At 45.6% G+C, this 21384-nt stretch overlaps 1 protein-coding gene across 1 annotated transcript in view; it reads right to left on the reverse strand.

The window, feature by feature from the left end:
- Positions 1 to 610: 610 nt before the first annotated feature.
- The window catches only part of LOC137562131 (zinc finger protein 585A-like), a 66202-nt gene continuing 45428 nt past the window's right edge, over positions 611 to 21384 (reverse strand). Inside the window, exons 6-7 of the mRNA XM_068273463.1 lie at positions 18491 to 19117; positions 611 to 1427 (exon numbers count right to left, since the gene is read on the reverse strand). Coding sequence (XP_068129564.1) covers positions 611 to 1427; positions 18491 to 19117 — 1444 coding nt within the window. The remainder of the gene's footprint in view (positions 1428 to 18490; positions 19118 to 21384) is intronic.

Here is a 21384-nt window from a genome sequence, read left to right on the forward strand (position 1 = left end):
CAAAGTTAACAATAGATTGCAAGGGCAAGTTACAAAACATAACCTAATACTACATGACACACTGATAAAATGGGTATCCTTCTATTATTACAGTCCATTGTGCACATAATGTAAATGTATATATTTTAAAAAATGGCCAGGTTTCCATGTACCCGCTGAGCACAGTTCACTTCATTGTGATTGTCTTAATACGTCGCCAAAAATATTGTACTTTCTGTCTTTCTTATGTTCTGTGATGGTGACTTAAGCTTCCTATGTGTGCATGAAGCTGTGGTAATATTGCTGTTTGCAGACAATGCACACCAAAATTACCTTTACTACTGGCAGCAGGTTACTGCGACTTTTGCTATTAGCGCAACCTGCGGTGCTCAAATACTGCTCACATTGCTACAATAACAACCGTTACTAATGTTGTTACCATAGCAATGCTCTTGTTACCTGAGTACCATGGGTCATACAAATAACAGGACTCACAGTAACCTGTTGCCGGTAGTAACAGTAATATTGCTCTGTGTATCAACCCCCAAATCACATATGTGAATTAATCTTTTCTACTAATTAAGCATCGTAATCCTGTGATGCTACAGCAAAATGTTCATTAAAACATTGTTTACAGGCTGACATCCACTCGCTCATGTATCTTCTGATGTCTTCTCAGATCTGATGGGTGTGAGAAGCTCTTGTCACATTCTGAGCAACTAAATGGCTTTTCTCCTGTGTGACTTCTCTGATGCAGAGTAAGATATTCCTTAAGTGAAAAACATTGATCACATTCTATACATTTAAATGGCTTTTCTCCTGTGTGAGTTCTCTCATGCCGAGTAAGATGTACCTTCTTTGAGAAACTTTTATTACATTCTGTACATTTAAATGGCTTTTCTCCTGTGTGAATGTGTTGGTGTGAAATGAGAGTTGATTTTGTGGCAAAACATTTCTGACATTCAGAGCAGGAAAAAGGTTTTTCTCCAGTATGAATCCTTTCATGCTTTATAAGGGTTGTCTTCTCAGAGAAAGATTTGTCACATTCAGAGCAGGAAAAAGGCTTCTCTCCAGTATGAATCCTCCGATGCTTTGTAAAGTTTACCTTGTCAGAGAAAGATTTGTCACAATCGGAGCAGGAAAAAGGCTTCTCTCCAGTATGAATCCTCTGATGAGTCATGAGGTGTTGCTTCTGACTGAAACATTTTTGACATTCAGAACAAGAAAATGGCTTCTCTCCGGTGTGGATCCTCTGGTGTGCTTTAAGGTTCGACTTGTCAGTGAACTGTTTTTCACACTCTGAACAGAAAAACACCCTCTCCCCGGTGTGACTCCTCTGGTGTCTAACAAGCTCTGATTGATAAGGGAAGCTTTCCTCACACTCTGGGCAGTGATGTGGATTGTCTCCTCTGTGACTCATCATGTGCTGCAGGAAATTCTTTTTGCACCTGCAATTTAAGATATTATATATTATTGTTAATATATTCACAGAAGCCCTTACAGCTTATCAAAGAAAAAATAGGTCTGTCATAAAACTATACTTCAGATGATAATCCTTTGTAAAGTGAACATAAACTTAGTTAAAAAAAAAAGGAAATAAACTCACCTTTAGCTTCTACCCGTCCCCCGCAGCTGTCCCGTGCCTGCATCAAGACAAACCAATCTTCCGGTCCCCCGCAGCGACTTAGTTTTGTTTTTGGCGACTGAGCCAGTTGATGGTCACTGCGCCTGAATGGCCCTGGCTGCGCGTGTCCTCGATCAAACTCCCATTGCCTGGAGCATCCTGCGCATGTTCAATACAAGAGAATCTCATACTGTACATCTGCAAGATACTCCCGGTGATCGTGGACATGAGCGGCCAGGACTGCACAGGCAAAGTGACCATCAGTCACCAAAAAGGAAACTGAGTCACTGCGGGGGACCAGAGGATCGGTTTGACCTGGCGTGGGCACAGGGCGGCTGCAGTGGGCTAGTAAAAGTCCCAGGTAAGTTAAACTCTTTTTTTTAGATTCAGTTTAGGTTTCCTTTAAAGAGAACCCGAGGCGGGGTTCTAACAACAAAATTCCCATACAGAGGTCGGGTCTGCCTATAGAGCCCAGCCTCTGTTGCTATTTAGATTCCCCCTAGGCCCCCCCCTGCGCTCTGCGAGACCCCATAATTCAGAGCCGCGCTGCCGACACAGAGCGTGTCGCAGCGGGCTGTATTTACCTCCATAATGCCAGTCTCACCACTCCCCCGCCTCCTGCATCGCTGTGGTCCCCGCCCATGTTTCTTCCCTCCCCGCTGATTGGAGGGAAGGGCTACGGGCGGGACTGGAGCGATGCAGGAGGCGGGGGAGCAGCCGGGACTGACAGGAGGAGGTAAACACAGCCAGCACCGCGCGGCTGTGATTTATCGGGTCTCGCTGAGCGCAGGGGGGATTTAGGGGGAATCTAAATAGCAACAGAGGCTGGGCTCTATAGGCAGACCCAGCCTCTGTGTGGGGATTTTGTTGTTAGAACCCCGCCTCGGGTTCTCTTTAAGACACTTGAAATTAGCACAGATTAATCCATAATGCTGCTTGTTTCATATTAGATTGCCACTTACAAGAATTACACTAATAAATTGTAATATAAAAAAATGCAATTTGAATAATTTGTGCTAAAAAAATACTCCTTATGCATATGCTGATATTGTATTCAGAAATACATTAATTTACCTAAGAAATCACAGCTGCAGCATTTAGACATCACTCAATGTCCTCATCACTTAAAGGATACCTGAGCTCAGCTGGTACAGAAAAATGTAACAGCTATATGTGAGTGTGGAGAGGTGAGTAGATGCTTACTGCACCTCCCCTGTGCCAGTGTCCCCTTCCATTGTGCAGTAAAAGGCCTTGTTCTTTAAGCTTCTTTGGCACCCTTTGAAGTGGACATGCCATGCTGCATATGCACAGTATGTCTGGTCAGCAGCCTTGTAACTGCACTCCCTGCATGCATACATGGAAGGAGAGAAGCGGGTAGAACAGTCACAAGGGTACTGTGCATGCACAGTGTAGTGTGTCTGGATCAAAGAGTACTGGCCATGCTATCCATGGTTACAGAACAAGGCCTTTTATTGCACAATGGGAGGGGACGCTGGCACAAGGGAGATGCGGCAAGCATCTCTGCACCTCCCCACACACACTTATACCATTCATTTTTATGTACCATCAGATATCCTTTGTGTTAAAAAGGGAAGTATTCATGGCCAGAATATAAGAACAGAGGTGATACTATCTTATAATTGGATTGTTTTCATGCAGTAAAACTGACTCGGAGTAGTGATGGGCGAACAGTGTTCGCCACTGTTCGGGTTCTGCAGAACATCACCCTGTTCGGGTGATGTTCGAGTTCGGCCGAACACCTGACGGTGCTCGGCCAAACCGTTCGGCCATATGGCCGAACTAAGAGCGCATGGCCGAACGTTCCCCGAACGTTCGGCTAGCGCTGTGATTGGCCGAACGGGTCACGTGGTTCGGACCCGAACGCGCTCTGATTGGCCGAACGGTCACGTGGTTCGGGTAAATAAATACCCGAACCACGTCATATCTCCGCCATTTGTCTGTGGGTTTAGCTTTGGGTAGGCAGGCAGGGTAGTTCGCGCTCCAGCCACGCTAGCCAGGGTCCCCCCCAGTCATTGTGTGTCACTGCTGGGAACAGTAGTACACCGCTCGTTCAGCCACACTATATAGCATTCTGTTTACTGCCACTCTGTGTACCTCGCTCAGCCACACTATATAGCATTCTGTTTACTGCCACTCTGTGTCTGCTGGGAATAGTGGTACACCGCTCGTTCAGCCACACTATATAGCATTCTGTGTACTGTTCTGTGTCTGCTGGGAACAGTAGTACACCGCTCGTTCAGCCACACTATATAGCATTCTGTGTACTGTTCTGTGTCTGCTGGGAACAGTGGTACACCGCTCGTTCAGCCACACTATATAGCATTCTGTGTACTGTTCTGTGTCTGCTGGGAACAGTAGTACACCGCTCGTTCAGCAACACTATATAGCATTCTGTGTACTGTTCTGTGTCTGCTGGGAACAGTGGTACACCGCTCGTTCAGCCACACTATATAGCATTCTGTGTACTGTTCTGTGTCTGCTGGGAACAGTAGTACACCGCTCGTTCAGCCACACTATATAGCATTCTGTGTACTGTTCTGTGTCTGCTGGGAACAGTGGTACACCGCTCGTTCAGCCACACTATATAGCATTCTGTGTACTGTTCTGTGTCTGCTGGGAACAGTAGTACACCGCTCGTTCAGCCACACTATATAGCATTCTGTGTACTGTTCTGTGTCTGCTGGGAACAGTAGTACACCGCTCGTTCAGCCACACTATATAGCATTCTGTGTACTGTTCTGTGTCTGCTGGGAACAGTAGTACACCGCTCGTTCAGCCACACTATATAGCATTCTGTGTACTGTTCTGTGTCTGCTGGGAACAGTAGTACACCGCTCGTTCAGCCACACTATATAGCATTCTGTGTACTGTTCTGTGTCTGCTGGGAACAGTAGTACACCGCTCGCTCATCCACACTATATAGCATTCTTTGTACTGTTCTGTGTCTGCTGGGAACAGTAGTACACCGCTCGTTCAGCCACACTATATAGCATTCTGTGTACTGTTCTGTGTCTGCTGGGAACAGTAGTACACCGCTCGTTCAGCCACACTATATAGCATTCTGTGTACTGTTCTGTGTCTGCTGGGAACAGTAGTACACCGCTCGTTCAGCCACACTATATAGCATTCTGTGTACTGTTCTGTGTCTGCTGGGAACAGTGGTACACCACTCGTTCAGCCACACTATATAGCATTCTGTGTACTGTTCTGTGTCTGCTGGGAACAGTAGTACACCGCTCGTTCAGCCACACTATATAGCATTCTGTGTACTGTTCTGTGTCTGCTGGGAACAGTGGTACACCGCTCGTTCAGCCACACTATATAGCATTCTGTGTACTGTTCTGTGTCTGCTGGGAACAGTAGTACACCGCTCGTTCAGCCACACTATATAGCATTCTGTGTACTGTTCTGTGTCTGCTGGGAACAGTAGTACACCGCTCGTTCAGCCACACTATATAGCATTCTGTGTACTGTTCTGTGTCTGCTGGGAACAGTAGTACACCGCTCGTTCAGCCACACTATATAGCATTCTGTGTACTGTTCTGTGTCTGCTGGGAACAGTGGTACACCGCTCGTTCAGCCACACTATATAGCATTCTGTGTACTGTTCTGTGTCTGCTGGGAACAGTAGTACACCGCTCGTTCAGCCACACTATATAGCATTCTGTGTACTGTTCTGTGTCTGCTGGGAACAGTGGTACACCGCTCGTTCAGCCACACTATATAGCATTCTGTGTACTGTTCTGTGTCTGCTGGGAACAGTAGTACACCGCTCGTTCAGCCACACTATATAGCATTCTGTGTACTGTTCTGTGTCTGCTGGGAACAGTAGTACACCGCTCACCCGCCACTGTATAGCATTGTGCTCTGTGTCGCTGCTGGGAATAGTGGTACACTGCTCACCCGTCACTGTATAGCATTGTGCTCTGTGTCGCTGCTGGGAATAGTGGTACACCGCTCACCCGTCACTGTATAGCATTGTGCTCTGTGTCGCTGCTGGGAATAGTGGTACTGTATAGCATTTCTGTACTGCCACTGTACTGCTGCCAGTCAGCGTGTACTGTAAGGATAAGTGAAATGAGGAAGAAATCCGGTGAAAGAGGGAGGGGCAAGGGAAGAGGTGTTTCCCCTGACGGTTCACGTACAGGCCACAGGGGAGCACCCAAGAAAACCCACTCAATACCGCCCATGTTGTCCAGGACAACAACCCTCACAAATCCAAAAGAACAGGACCAGATAATTACTTGGATGACCTCTCAAGCGTCCAGCAGTGGGTTAAGCAGCACCAGCACATCACGCACGAGGTCCGAGTCCTCAGCCAGTTACAAGGAGCCAGTGGGCACAAAGCTGACACAACCGACAGCGACACCACGCACACAACTGCCAGATAACCAGTCCGATGAATTACCTCAGGACACAATGGGGTATTCGCAGGAGCTATTCCCAGCCCAACAAACTTCCACCTTTCAAAGGTCAATGGAGGAACAGCCAGAAATGTTGTGCCTGGATTCACAACCGTTAACTGTGGGAAATGCACCGCGCACTGAAATACAAGGCGAGTCCGAAGAGGACTCGGAAACCCAAATCCCAGAGCAATTTGGCCAGGAGGGGTTGCAATTGCAGGAGGTCGGCCGACAAGATCTGGAAGACGACGTTGGAGTGTGCTGCGCAGAGGTTGTTGTGGGGAGCTCTACTCCACGGCGGTGGCCCACAATGACATATGACGAGTTTGAGGAGATGGAAGAGGAGGGTATGGACAATGTGGACAGAGACCCAGATTTTGTTTGTGAACGAGAACATCGCCGTCGTAGCAGCAGCACAGATGAGTCTGTTGAAGAACCCACTGCTGCACGAGTTCGCCTTGTGCCACAAGGTAGGCGGCGCGCAATTTCAGGCACCACAAGCGTGGAAGTTCAAGTGAGAGGCAAAAGAGGAGCAAACAGAAATCGCCAGCAAGGAGGCAGGTGCTCCAAAGTCTGGGCTTTCTTTGAAGACTGCACTGAGGATGTTACCATGGCGATTTGCAAGGTGTGCAAGACCCGCCTGAGCAGGGGGAAAAATATTAACAACCTCTCCACCACCAGCATGAGCCGTCACATGCTATCCAAACATCCCACTCTTTGGGCAAACGCGTCAGGACAGGGTACCAGAAACAACACTGCCTCCCTTGGGTTCACCAGACCCGCCTCAGCAGCAGCAGTAGCCCAGCCATTGCGTGGTTCACAACATTCACAAACATCAGACGACGCTGACACTGTCACTTTCCGGAGTAGTGCTCTTGAGGTCTCCCAGTGTTCATCAAACACAACAACCAACAGCCCTTCCGTGTGCAGCGCTACGGTTCAGTTGTCTGTGTCGGAGATGTTTGAGCGCAAGAGGAAATTGCCAGCAAATGACCCCCGGGCCGTGGCAGTAACAGCCAGCATAGCCAAGCTTCTGGCCTGCGAAATGCTGCCATATCGATTGGTGGAGACAAACAGCTTCAAGGGCATGATGTCAGTGGCCATCCCACGTTACGTGGTTCCCAGCCGCTACCACTTTGCACGCTCTGCAGTGCCTGAGTTGCATGAGCACGTGGTCAGCAAAATAACCCGAAGCTTGAAGAATGCCGTTGCCTGCAAGGTTCACCTCACCACTGACACCTGGACGAGTGCGTTCGGCCAGGGTCGATACATCTCCCTTACCGCGCACTGGGTGAACCTTGTGGAGCCTGGCAGCGATTCCTCACCTGCTACGGCACGGGTGTTGCCCACGCCACAAACAGCTGCACCGCCGTCCCTCCCACTGGATAACAGCAGCACCTACCTCTCTGACTCCTTCTCCTCCAACGCATCTCAAAGCTGTACCTCATCCGGAAACGCTAACCCAGCAGCAGTAGGATCGTGGAAGTAGTGCAGCACAGCTGTTGGCATGCGTCAGCAAGCGTTGCTGAAGCTAATCTGCCTTGGGGATAAGCAGCACACAGGGGAGGAAATTTGGAGGGGAATAAAGGAACAGACGGATTTGTGGCTGGCACCGCTGGACCTGAAACCGGGCATGGTTGTGTGTGATAATGGGAGTAATCTCATTCGCGCTTTAAGGTTGGCTAAGCTGACACACATCCCTTGCCTGGCGCACGTGATGAACCTAGTAGTTCAGCGGTTCCTGAGGACATACCCAGGCGTGCCCGATCTGCTGTTGAAGGTGCGTCGAGTGTCCAAACATTGTAGAAATTCCAGTACTGCTTCGGGGGCACTCGCCAAGATGCAGGAGCGCTTCAATCTCCCCCACCATCGCTTGCTGTGTGATGTCCCTACGCGCTGGAATTCTACGCTGCACATGCTAGCCCGCTTTTGCGAGCAGAAGAGTGCAGTGGTCCAGTACATGACGGCGCAGTACCGAGGCGCATCCGGCCAGCTGCCAAGCTTCTGTGGATCCGATTGGGCCAACATGTTGGACCTCTGCCAAGTCCTCCAAAATTTTGAGCAATCCACGTTGCTTGTGAGCAGTGACAACTCTTCAGTCAGCATTACCATACCACTGCTGTGTTTACTGAAGAGGTCGATGTTAAAAATCAAGGAAACAGCTGTCATGATGCAACTGGGGGAATCTGAAGGAGAAAACGATCAGCGTGATGGTACCAACATCAGGCCATCCGCCTCAGGGAACGCTGGCCCCAGCAGCTATGACGAAGAAGAGGAGGAGGAACAGCTGGAGTTGGAGCAGGAATTTCATGCCACCAACGAGGGCCAGAGCGGTGCACGTTGGACTTCCACAATTCAACGCGAATGGTCAGCAGAAGCAGACCAGGAGGAAGGTGACGACTATGATGCATCACAACAACTATCACAACGCTCACAAGAGGATGATGAGGATTCTGGTAGGACTCTGGCACACATGGCTCAATTCATGCTAGACTGCATTGAACGTGACCCACGCATTGTGCGCATTCTGGACAACACCAATTACTGGGTTTATACCCTTCTGGATCCACGGTACAAACACAATGTTCCAAAACTGCTTGAAGAAAGAGTCAGACAGGTCAAAATGGAAGAATACCAGCAGGCCCTTGTGGAGACTTTAGAGAGGAGATTGACATCCTCCCCCTCCTCTAGCCAGTTGTACGCAGACAGACTGACTTCCGCAAACCCAGGACGACCAGGAGGGCAGCAAACAACGCAAGCCGCAGCTAGTACCCAAAAGGGAATGGTATCGGCAGTGTCCTTGGAGTGGGAAAATTTTCTGACACCCATGCAGCCGCAGCCCACTGAACAGCAAGCGTGCAGATCCACCTCCAACACCGATCGCCTGGAGAAGATGGTCAAGGACTACATGTCAGATGGCGTAGCTGTGTCGAACCATCCATCTGCACCCTTCAACTATTGGGTATCGAAGCTAGACACCTGGCACGAACTGGCAATGTACGCAATAGAGGTGCTGGCTTGCCCGGCAGCCAGCGTTATGTCGGAACGCTGTTTCAGTGCTGCCGGAGGCATCGTCACAGATCGGCGTATCCGCCTCTCTACAGAAAATGCAGACCGTCTGACTCAAATTAAAATGAATCAATCCTGGATTGGAAATGACTACGCAACACTCCAGGACCCCAACCAAGTAACATGACCAATGAACATCTGGGATGGTGTTGCGTTTCCGGGCCCTGTTTATTGAACCTCTCATCTGTATTACATTTATGACTGCATGGCGGCAAAAAGCATTGCTGCTATATCCGCACGCTTTTTGTCCACATGCAAGGCCTGGGTTGTTGTGTCTCAAAAACCGTGGCCTTCTCCTCCTGCGCCTGCTCCTGTTCCATCACATCTGCTGCTGTTGGGTTAGCGTTGCCGCGTGGTCCCTGTTTATTGAACCACTTATCTTTATTACATTTATGACTGCATGGCGGTACAAAGCATGCTATCCGCACGCTTCTTGCCCTCATGCAAGGCCTGGGTTGTTGTGTCTCACAAAGCGTGGCCTTCTCCTCCTGCGCCTGCTCCTGTTCCATCACGTCTGCTGCTGCTGGGTTAGCGTTGCCGCGTGGTCCCTGTTTATTGAACCACTTATCTTTATTACATTTATGACTGCATGGCGGTACAAAGCATGCTATCCGCACGCTTCTTGCCCTCATGCAAGGCCTGGGTTGTTGTGTCTCACAAAGCGTGGCCTTCTCCTCCTGCGCCTGCTCCTGTTCCATCACGTCTGCTGCTGCTGGGTTAGCGTTGCCGCGTGGTCCCTGTTTATTGAACCACTTATCTTTATTACATTTATGACTGCATGGCGGTACAAAGCATGCTATCCGCACGCTTCTTGCCCTCATGCAAGGCCTGGGTTGTTGTGTCTCAAAAACCGTGGCCTTCTCCTCCTGCGCCTGCTCCTGTTCCATCACGTCTGCTGCTGCTGGGTTAGCGTTGCCGCGTGGTCCCTGTTTATTGAACCACTTATCTTTATTACATTTATGACTGCATGGCGGTACAAAGCATGCTATCCGCACGCTTCTTGCCCTCATGCAAGGCCTGGGTTGTTGTGTCTCACAAAGCGTGGCCTTCTCCTCCTGCGCCTGCTCCTGTTCCATCACGTCTGCTGCTGCTGGGTTAGCGTTGCCGCGTGGTCCCTGTTTATTGAACCACTTATCTTTATTACATTTATGACTGCATGGTGGTACAAAGCATGCTATCCGCATGCTTCTTGTCCTCATGCAAGGCCTGGGTTGTTGTGTCTCAAAGCGTGGCCTTCTCCTCCTGCGCCACCCTCCTCCTGTTCCATCACGTGTGCTGCTGCTGGGTTAGCGTTACCGGTCCCTTTTCCTGGAACCTCTTATATGTATTACATTTATGACTGCATGCCGACAAAAAGCATGTTACCTGTGCAAAGAAAACAGACATTTCCCGCATTTAAAAGACAGTTTTCCCTTTGAAATTTTAAAATCGATTTTCTCAAAAACTATAACCTCTTTTTGCTAAAAAAATTTTTCCTCTTGTACCCACTCCCAAGGTGCACATACCCTGTAAATTTGGGGTATGTAGCATGTAAGGAGGCTTTACAAAGCACAAAAGTTCGGGTCCCCATTGACTTCCATTATGTTCGGAGTTCGGGTCGAACACCCGAACATCGCGGCCATGTTCGGCCTGTTCGGCCCGAACCCGAACATCTAGATGTTCGCCCAACACTAACTCGGAGTACTGTGCCCTCTGGCCACTCATTTTTATCCCTCCCCTTCTGTATTATCTCTTGCATGTCAGTCTTTAGTTCTTATTTGACAACTGCCCTCCAATATTTGAGATTGTTATGCCTCTCTTTTAAAATGTTACATTATCTATGTTCTTCATAACTGACCTACATATCGCCTCATGACTGGTTACTGAAGTCTGATAAACTGTACATCCCTTTTATCATTCCTAATTTGTTTATCAAATTCTCTTTTGTATGTGGGATTTATTTAGCCTCTTTATGTACAATAATAATATTTTCACTTTATTTTTAAATAAACAGACTAAGTTGATGTAAAGAGCTTTTGTTAATAAGAAATTCAATCTTTTAACCACATACAAAAGGTATAGCTCAGGCCTAACACTAGTTTTAATGTTTTCCTTGTAACTGGTGCACTTTTGCACTGTATGAAACCCACACATGTGTCACCCAATTATACACACTGACTAGTTTATGTAATATCAAACTTATTAACATAATTAATCTTAAAAATACAAGATAAAGAAAAACAGCAATACAATTTTCACTACAATGTATTTAGACTTTAGACTAATATTGCAGCTGAGTAAATCAGAATGGTCATAGTTACCCGGTAGGATGTAGTATTGGGGCTTCTTATTGCTGGGAAGTCTCTGGGATTCTTCTGCCTGACTTAGGCCTGACCCATCTTATATTTGCTTCTCCTCTATTGACTAGAATGAGGTTTTTTTCCATTGGTTAAAAAGGGTTTATTGTGAACATCAAAAGCTGTGTTTACAGTAGTGTTAAAGGGCAGTTTCAAGATCTCTTCATTTAATGTAACCCTCTCCCAGCAAGGTGATAACTTCATTAACATTTCACAATAGGAACAAAAGGAAAATGGAAGGAGCTGATCAAAGTTAGAGATTCTTCTTCTTCTAACAACAGGTGTAACCACAATACAAATGTCAGTAAATTATGCACAGTTTCAGTGCTCTATGCATGCACAATACTATGCTCAAATACAGCAGCAGGGCTGCCAGGCACCAGACAATGAATTATTCCATATATTGAAAGTAAGTAACAAACACTCTTCCCATGTGCAGCTAATTGCTTGTGTAGAAAGATAATAATTTCTAGAGGGTTAAATCCTTCAACAGAGTACAGAGAGTTTTGCAGTCAAGGTTCCACTAAAGAATAATTTGTGCCTAATGTCAGCATTGTAAATCATAAAAGTAAGAAAAAAAATGTTAATCTTAGAATGCAAAATGCTTTGTGCAGCACTGATCTGTGTTTATGGCAATTATCTTTTTTATTTCTTTGTTTTTACAAACACTGACATTTCCATTTAATTAAAGTTGCTACTATGGAAAAATCAAAAGCATATCACATATTGATCATCAAAAACACTAAAACACACCTTCCAATATTTTACCAAAACCTCCCTTATGCCACCAAAACAGCTCAGACCTATGTACAGATTGGTGTCCAAGACTCCTTCAAATGTATCTTGTGATATCTGGTTTTAAAATGTCTGCAGCAGAGTCAACCAATCAGAAACAGACTGTATGCATGATGGATTATTGTGGCTCTGTTCAATTAACAAGCAGACACGTCATTGCATTTCAGTGGTTCTGAAGGTGTGATTAGCTTACAGGGACAACAAAGGATGATTTGCATATTCAGCAGTGATGCATCGTGGGAGACATCATATGCTTACTCCAATTTTAATAATTTCAAATACCTTTTGTTTTAAAAAAGGCAAATTTTTCTTTTGCATTCAGATACGAAAGTTTCTCCAGCATGTAATGAATGTTTATCTTAAAGGATACCCGAAGTGACATGTGATATGATCAGATACACATGTGTATGTACAGTGCCTAGCACACTAATAACTGTGCTGTGTTCTTTTTTTCTTCCTCTGTCTGAAAGAATTAAATATCAGGTATGTAAGTGGCTGACTCAGTCCTGACTCAGAAATGACTACAGTGTGACCCTCATTGATAAGAAATTCCAACTATAAAACACTTTCCTATCAGAAAATGGCTTCTAAGAGCAGAAAAGAGATAAAAAGGGGAATTTTTTTTTATCAGTGAGGGTCACACTGTAGTTACTTCCTGTTTGAGTCAGGACTGAGTCAGCCACTTACATACCTGATATTTAACTCTTTCAGGTAGAGAAAGAAAAAAAAAGGAACACAGCATAGTTATTTGTGTGCTAGACACTGTACATACCATGTCTATCTTCCATCTGCTGAAAAGCTTTATGGAGATGAAGATTTCATTTTTTCAGCATGACCTGGCACCTGCTCACAGTGCCAAAACCACTGGTAAATGGTTTACTGACCATGGTATTACTGTGCTCAATTGGCCTGCCAACTCTCCTGACCTGAACCCCATAGAGAATCTGTGGGATATTGTGAAGAGAAGGTTGAGAGACGCAAGACCCAACACTATGGATGAGCTTAAGGCCGCTATCAAAGCATCCTGGGCCTCCATAACACCTGAGCAGTGCCACTGGCTGATTGCCTCCATGCGTTGACGCATTGAAGCAGTCATTTCTGCAAAAGGATTCTCGACCAAGTATTGAGTGCATAACTGAACATAATTATTTGAAGGTTGACTTTTTTTGTTTCAAAAACACTTCTTTTATTGGTCAGATGAAATATGCTAATTTTTTTAGATAGGAAATTTGGGTTTTCATGAGCTGTATGCCAAAATCATCAATATTAAAACAATAAAAGGCTTGAACTACTTCAGTTGTGTGTATTTGAATCTAAAATATATGAAAGTCTAATGTTTATCAGTACATTACGGAAAATAATAATATCACAATATGCTAATTTTTTGAGAAGATCCTGTACAAGCAGATGCAATATACATTTACTGTGCTATTTTAATTTGTCAGCAGACATGGTGGCAGCCAGCATATAAGTGAGGTGATTCCTGTTTTGAGCGCACACTTCGTTTTTCTTTTGAATTTTGCTTTGCAGCTTTTGCTTTTTATGGTGGTGGTGTGGAGGGAGGTCTAGGTGTTTCCTCCTGCCCTAAGGGACAGCCTGCACCATCCCCTCCATCATTTGATGCCGCTCCCAGGTAGAGATGGCTCGAACCTCAGATTTTGGGTCCATGGACCACCAACGCAAACATCCATAAAGGTTAGCGGATAGGCGGACCCAGGTGAATCGCCATAGACTACAATGGGCAGACAAACTTTAAAACCTACAGGGACTATTTCTGGCCACAAAAAGGATGGAAAAGTTGTTTCAAGGGGTCTAACACCTGGAGGGGGGCATGGCAGAGTGGGATACATGCCAAAAGTCCTGCCGAAAATTATGTATTTGATGCAGAATAGGGTTATAATCCCTTAACCACCTTAGCGGTATGGACGAGCTCAGCTCGTCCATTACCGCCAGAGGGTGCCGCTCAGGCCCTGCTGGGCCGATTTTGATGAAATAAAGAGCAGCACACGCAGCCGGCACTTTGCCAGCCGCGTGTGCTGCCCGATCGCCGCCGCTGTGCGGCGATCCGCCACGAGCAGCGGCGAAAGAGGGTCCCCCCAGCCGCCTGAGCCCTGCGCAGCTGGAACAAATAGTTCCGGCCAGCGCTAAGGGCTGGATCGGAGGTGGCTGACGTCAGGACGTCGGCTGACGTCCATGACGTCACTCCGCTCGTCGCCATGGCGACGAAGTAAGCAAAACACGGAAGGCCGCTCATTGCTACAGGGACTATTTCTGGCCACAAAAGGGATGGAAAAGTTGTTTCAAGGAGTCTAACACCTGAAGGGGGGCATGGCAGAGTGGGATACATGCCAAAAGTCCTGCCGAAAATTATGTATTTGATGCAGAATAGGGTTATAATCCCTTAACCACCACCTTAGCGGTATGGACGAGCTCAGCTCGTCCATTACCGCCAGAGGGTGCTGCTCAGGCCCTGCTGGGCCGATTTTGATGAAATAAAGAGCAGCACACACAGCCGGCACTTTGCCAGCCGCGTGTTCTGCCCGATCGCCGCCACTGTGCGGCGATCCACCACGAGCAGCGGCGAAAGAGGGTCCCCCCAGACGCCTGAGCCCTGCACAGCCGGAACAAATAGTTAGGCCAGCGCTAAGGGCTGGATCGGAGGCGGCTGACGTCAGGACATCGGCTGACGTCCATGACGTCACTCCGCTCGTCGCCATGGCGACGAAGTAAGCAAAACACGGAAGGCCGCTCATTGCGGCCTTCCGTGTTACTTTTGGCCGCCGGAGGCGATCAGAAGAACGCCTCCGGAGCGCCCTCTAGTGGGCTTTCATGCAGCCAACTGAAAGTTGGCTGCATGAAATAGTTTTTTTTTATTTAAAAAAAACCCTCCCGCAGCCGCCCTGGCGATCTTAATAGAACGCCAGGGTGGTTAAAGAGACACTGAAGCGGAAAAAAAAATATGATATAATGAATTGGTTGTGTAGTACAGCTAAGAAATAAAGCATTAGGAGCAGAGACATAAGTCTAATATTTGTTTCCAGTACAGGAAGAGTTAAGAAACTCCAGTTGTTATCTATGCAAATAGCAGTTGAGCTCTGTGACTTTGAAAGTTTTGGAGAGCTGACTTCTGTTTAGGTTATCTCAACTGTATTGTGTTTTTCTTTTGCAGAAAACAGTTCAGGACAGGTCAAAAGTTCACTGCCTGTTCTGCAAAAACTTTTCTATGCTGAGTAATGTGTAATCTGCAAGTATTAGAGAATGATGCAATGTTATAAAAAAAAGCTGTATAACTGAAAATAAAAATATAAGAATATTTTTTTTGCTACCAATGTTCTAGTAATTACCCCTATTACACAACTAATTCATGATATCATAATTTTTTTTTCACTTTAGTGTCTCTTTAAGGGCAGAAATCGCATTGCATTTGTAAATTGGAGGCATAAAGTACTTTACAACAGCTTGCATGTGTATACATGGATCAGGTAGTGTAAGTAATGTACAGCTTCACACTGACGGACCAAACTCACTGTTTAATGCACCGCCACTAACAGCTGTTTGTGTAGTGATGGTCATGCTGGTGCACATGTTGGCGAGAGCCCTTTAGTAAGTTAAATCACAAATGTAGTGGAAAGATGTGCAATGGTATGGTAATAGAGTGTGCTGCCAGTGGTGGGACTACAAATCCCAGCTGGCCTGGCAACTGTCTGTGGGCTGTATCTATGCAGTGATGCAGTGTCACCCACAAATACAGCTATGCTATGTAAAATAAATCACAATACAGTGGAAAAATATGTAATGGTAATACAGAGTGTGCTGGGGCTGGCACAGTACAGCAACTAGGCCCAGCTGTGACAGACAGGGCTGTATCTATGCCTGTCTGTGTCACACACAAAAAAAACACATCAGAAGAATTTTAGCTCTCAAGAGCTTTTCAGTGAGTAGCAAGCTAACAACAGCTTAACTAATGCTTTCCCTTCCTCTCACTACAGCAGCATCAGCAGACTGAGAACATGGCTGACGCTGCTGTGTTTTTTATAGGGGAGTAGGGGTCCGTGGGTCAGTGCAGTCTGATTGGCTGACATGTGTCTGCTGACTGTGATGTAGAGGGTCAAAGTTTAGCCAAATGACGAGGTATAGGAGGCGGGTTGAACACGCTATGTATTCACTACCCGCCACGAGTGGGGTAGCTGATATCTGCACGAACTACCAGCCGGGCGAACCGTTCGGGCCATCTCTACTCCCAGGTCATGAATCTAGCATACTCATGCAGCTGGTTGCAACTTGCTACATGGTAGAAGTTCTTTCCTTTGGAGGGGCAATGTGGATGGTCACCAATGGGCAGTGGCCAACCCTAGGTCTGGTGGTGGGGTATAAGAAAACCCACAAAATGTTTTGGGCTTTATTCTCTTCCTCTGGGCCATTGAGCTAGTCTTTCTGTATTTTCTGCTGATTGAATAAATTAGATAACTCTACTTGGCTGAGCCCTAGTTTGATTTTTTTTTTTCAATAGAAGGTACAGTGGCAATCAAACTAAATATACATATTATAGAATAACAATTCAAACAATATATCCAACACAGAAAACATATAAAAAATGTACAGTTTTTATTAAAACAAACTATAACTACCTTCATCAATGATAATCAGATAATACATATACACATCAAAACTTATGCAAAACTTCAACTATCCCACCACTGTTTGGCAACCAGGGCCTCAAAGCCTATTTAACTTCAGATGGACATCATTTATCTAAACCAATGATAAACACACATTTATGCAAATATAGGAATACAAAAATGTAGACTCACTTCCCATTAAAGTTAACAATAGAGTGCAAGGGCAAGTTACAGATCATAAACCTAACACTACATGACAAACTGATTAAATGGGTATCCTATTATTACAGTCCATTATGATATGATATATAAGGGGTGCATGAAGCTGCTGTAATATTGCTGTGTGCAGACAGTGCATGGCAATATTTCCATTACTACCGGCAGCAAGTTGCTGCGAGTTTTGCTATTAGCACGACCTGCGGTGCTTGAGCCCTGAGGAGGATGTGATGATAACTAGCATTAGTAATGTTGTTACCATAGCAATGCTCATGTTTGCCCAATACCAAGGATCATGCTAAAAGTGGAACTCACGGTAACCTGCTGCCGTTAGCAATGGTAATATTGCTGTGCACTGTCTGCACACAGCAATATTACTGCAGCTTTGTGCATTAACCACTTGAGGACCGTAGGCTTACACCCCCCTAGTGACCAGGCTATTTTTTTTACAATTTAGGCCACTGCAGCTTTAAGACCTTGTTGCAGGGCAGTACAACCTAACACACAAGTGATCCCCCCTCCTTTCTGCCCACCAACAGAGCTTTCTGTGTTTGGGCTCTGATCCCTGTCGGCATGTTTGTTTTGTTTTCTATTAATTTATTTGTTTTGTTTTTTTATACATTTTCCTTTTTTAAATTATTTTGATATCCCTTTCTCCCTCCGCCAACCAATCATATTGATCAGCTGTCATAGGCATCAGCCTATGACAGCCGATCGTTTCTGTGCCTCCCAGGGGGACAGCCGTGTCACATGGCTGTCCCCAGTACTGTGCAGCCTTAGATTGCAGCGCTGTACAGTGTAAATAGAAGGCGGTTTTGCCATCTAACAGTCTCCTAGTGGTGATCGCCGCTGGGAGATTGATGTCACCAATTGGCGCGGAGCGGCCAGCAAGCAGTTAAAGAGGAACTCCAGTGAAAATAATGTAATGAACGAAAGTGCTTAATTTTTGTAATAATTATGTATAAATGATTTAGTCAGTGTTCGCCGATTGTAAAATCTTTCCTCTTCTGATTTACATTCTGACATTTACCATATGGTGACATTTTTACTGCTGGCAGGTGATGTCAGTGGAAGTAGCTGCTGCTTGCTTTTCTGGAAGTTGGAAACAGCTGTTATTTCCCACAATGCAACAAGGCTCCCATAGGGAGTGTGATGTCAGAACCATGATCCTGACATCACACTGTGGGAGGGGTTTCACCACAATATTAGCCATACAGAGCCCCCAATGATCCGTTTGTGAAAAGGAAAATATTTCTCATGGGAAAGGGGGTACTGATTGGGATGAAGTTCAATCCTTGGTCATGGTTTCTCTTTAACCTTCAAATCACATATGTTATTGAATCTTTTCTATGTATCAAACATCATAATCTTGTGATGATATTGCAAAATGTTCATTAAAACACAGTTTACAGGCTCACAACCACTCACTCATGTATCTTCTGATGTCTTCTCAGATGTGACTGGTGTGAGAAGCTCTTGGCACATTCTGGGCAACTAAATGGCTTTTCTCCTGTGTGAGTTCTCTGATGCACAGTAAGATTTGTCTTTCGTGAAAAACATTTATCACATTCTGTACATTGAAATGGCTTTTCTCCTGTGTGAACTCTCTGATGCTCAGTAAGAGTTGCCTTTTGTGAAAAAAACTGATCACATTCTGTACATTTAAATGCCGTTTCTCCTGTGTGAGTGAGTTGATGTGAATTAAGAAATGATTTTCTGGCAAAACATTTCTGACATTCAGAGCAGGAAAAAGGCTTCTCTCCCGTATGAAGCCTCTGATGGTTTGTAAGGGTTGTCTTGTCAGTGAAAGATTTGTCACATTCTGAACAGGAAAAAGGCTTCACTCCAGTATGAATCCTGTGATGAATCATGAGGTAATCCTTCCGACAGAAATGTTTATGGCATTCAGAACAAGAGAATGGCTTCTCTCTGGTGTGGGTCCTCTGGTGTCTAATAAACTGTGATGGATAATTGAAGCTTTTCTCACACTCTGAGCAGTGATGCAGCTTGTCTCTTCTGTGACTCATCATGGGCTGCTGGAGATACTTTTTGCTCCTGCAATTGAAGATAGTATATGTTATTATTACTATATTCCCAGAAGTTCTTACAGCATATTAAACACAATTAGGTTTGCTATAAAACTATACTTCAGATGACAATCCCTATTAAGACTCTTGAAATTAGCACAGGATAATCCATAATGCTGCTAGTTTCTTATTAGAATGTCATTCACAAGAATTACACTGACAAATTGTAATCTAAATAAAAAATGAAATTTGAATAATTTGCTCCAAACAATTCCACCTATTGCACATGCTGATACTGTATTCAGAAATACATTCATTTTAATTTTCCTAAGAAATCACAGCTACTGCATATAAGCATCACTCAATGTCCTCATCACTTAAAGGATACCTGAGCTGAGCTGGTGCAGAAAAATGTAACAGCTATATGTGAGTGTGGACAGGTGTGCAGATGCTATGAGCACATCCCCTGTGCCAGCGTTCCCTTGCATTGTGCAGTAAAATGACCTTGTTCCGTAAGCTTGGTTGGTGCACTTTGAGGCGGACATGCCATGCTGCACGTGCACAGTATGTCAGGTCAGCAGCCTTGTAACTGTGCTTCCTGCATGTGCATATGGAAGAAGACAAGTAGGGAGTGCAGTCAAAAGCACAGTCACAGCATAGTATGTCTGGATCAAAGAGCACTGACTGCGCTGACCACGAATACAAACAGGGCCATTTACTGCACAATGGAAGGGGACACTGGCACAGGGGAGGTGCGGCAAGCATCTCTGCACCTTCCTACACACTTATACCTATCACGCTGGTGCGTGACAAGATAACTTAATAACACACAATAATAATACAATGCGTAATAGTCTGGTCAAAACTTGTGCACAAGTTTTACAAAAATCAAGGTATCGAGTCGTTAAGCTTTAATCGTAGTCAATTCGAGCAGGGTCATACACATGTATCCGATGTCAGTCAATTTGTAAGGATCAGACAGAAATGGAGTCAGAGTCAGGCCGGGTCAGTAATGTAAGTCAGATATCACACAGAAGGATGAGACTGGAGCAAGGTCTAGAGACAGACAGAAATCGGTACACAGATAATCATACAATGAGAATAATACTCAATAATATCAGGAGGATATTACGAGAAATTACAATTACAGCTATCAATGAGGAACAACAAACTAACTGAGTACCTATATATGGTGAGTACCACCATATATGATGTAGCTCAGAATCTAGCTAGGGCCAAGAACCAGCAAACTGATTAGTATCAAGGCCAGTGAGCTACTGAAGCTCCTGGCCTTAAGTACACCGTAGCAATTCCTCACAACCACTCCCCAGGTGAAGTCATCTAATGACATCACCTCAGATCCTCCTTCTCAGCCTGTAAAGGCTGCTCTGGCTCACGAGCGTGCGTCTGGCCAAAGTGCGCATGCGCACGACCTGATTCACCGCCGAGGAGATGCTGGGGATACCGTCCGAATTGGAATATCCCACCAAGGACTCCAGCCCAGAAGTCCCGCCCGGACCACGCCGGAGATGCCGCTGGAAGGTAAGGATGTTACAATACCGTTCATTTATCTGTACCATCAGGTATCCTTTATGTTAAAAAGATTGCATGACCAGAATATAAGAACAGATACAATATTATCTCATGATTGGATTGTTTTTATGCAGTAAAAAACTATTAAAATGTGTGCATTAGAGGAATAATTTAGCCTGATATGAAATGAACAAAAACAGCAGAACAGATATAAAAGACACATTATTAATTTTTTTTCTGGACAAAAACATTCTACCACTATAAAAAACAAAAATGATTATGATGAATATATTGGTAGTATTATCTTGATATACAGGTAGTCCTCGGTTAACGAACGAGATAGGAACTGTAGGCTCGTTCTTAACCTGAATCCGTTCTTAAGTCGGAGTGCTATGCCATTTCTGCCCCTTTTGCCTGCCCCCCTTTGCCTCCAGTGTCCCCCTCTGTGCCTGTTAGCTCTCCCACTGCGCTTGTTTGTCCCCCCATGTGCCTCCATTTGTCCGCCTCTGTTTGCCCCCACTGTTCCTTTGCTTGCTCCCCGTGCCACCGTTTGTCCGCCCCCCCCTGTCCCCCCAAGCAGAGCTGGACTCACCACCGAACGCCTTCTGTCTTCCTCTCACCGAATCCAGCTAGCCGTGTAGTATGCGTAAAGCACCGCTTCCTGACTGTCATGTGACATACAGGTCCCTGTATGTTACATGACATACAGGATGCGGTGCTGTACGCGGCTAGAGGAAGCTGGATGCGACGAGAGGAGGACAG

Source organism: Hyperolius riggenbachi, chromosome 3 (genome assembly GCF_040937935.1).
Source record: "Hyperolius riggenbachi isolate aHypRig1 chromosome 3, aHypRig1.pri, whole genome shotgun sequence".
In the NCBI taxonomy this organism is placed as follows: Eukaryota; Metazoa; Chordata; class Amphibia; order Anura; family Hyperoliidae; genus Hyperolius; species Hyperolius riggenbachi.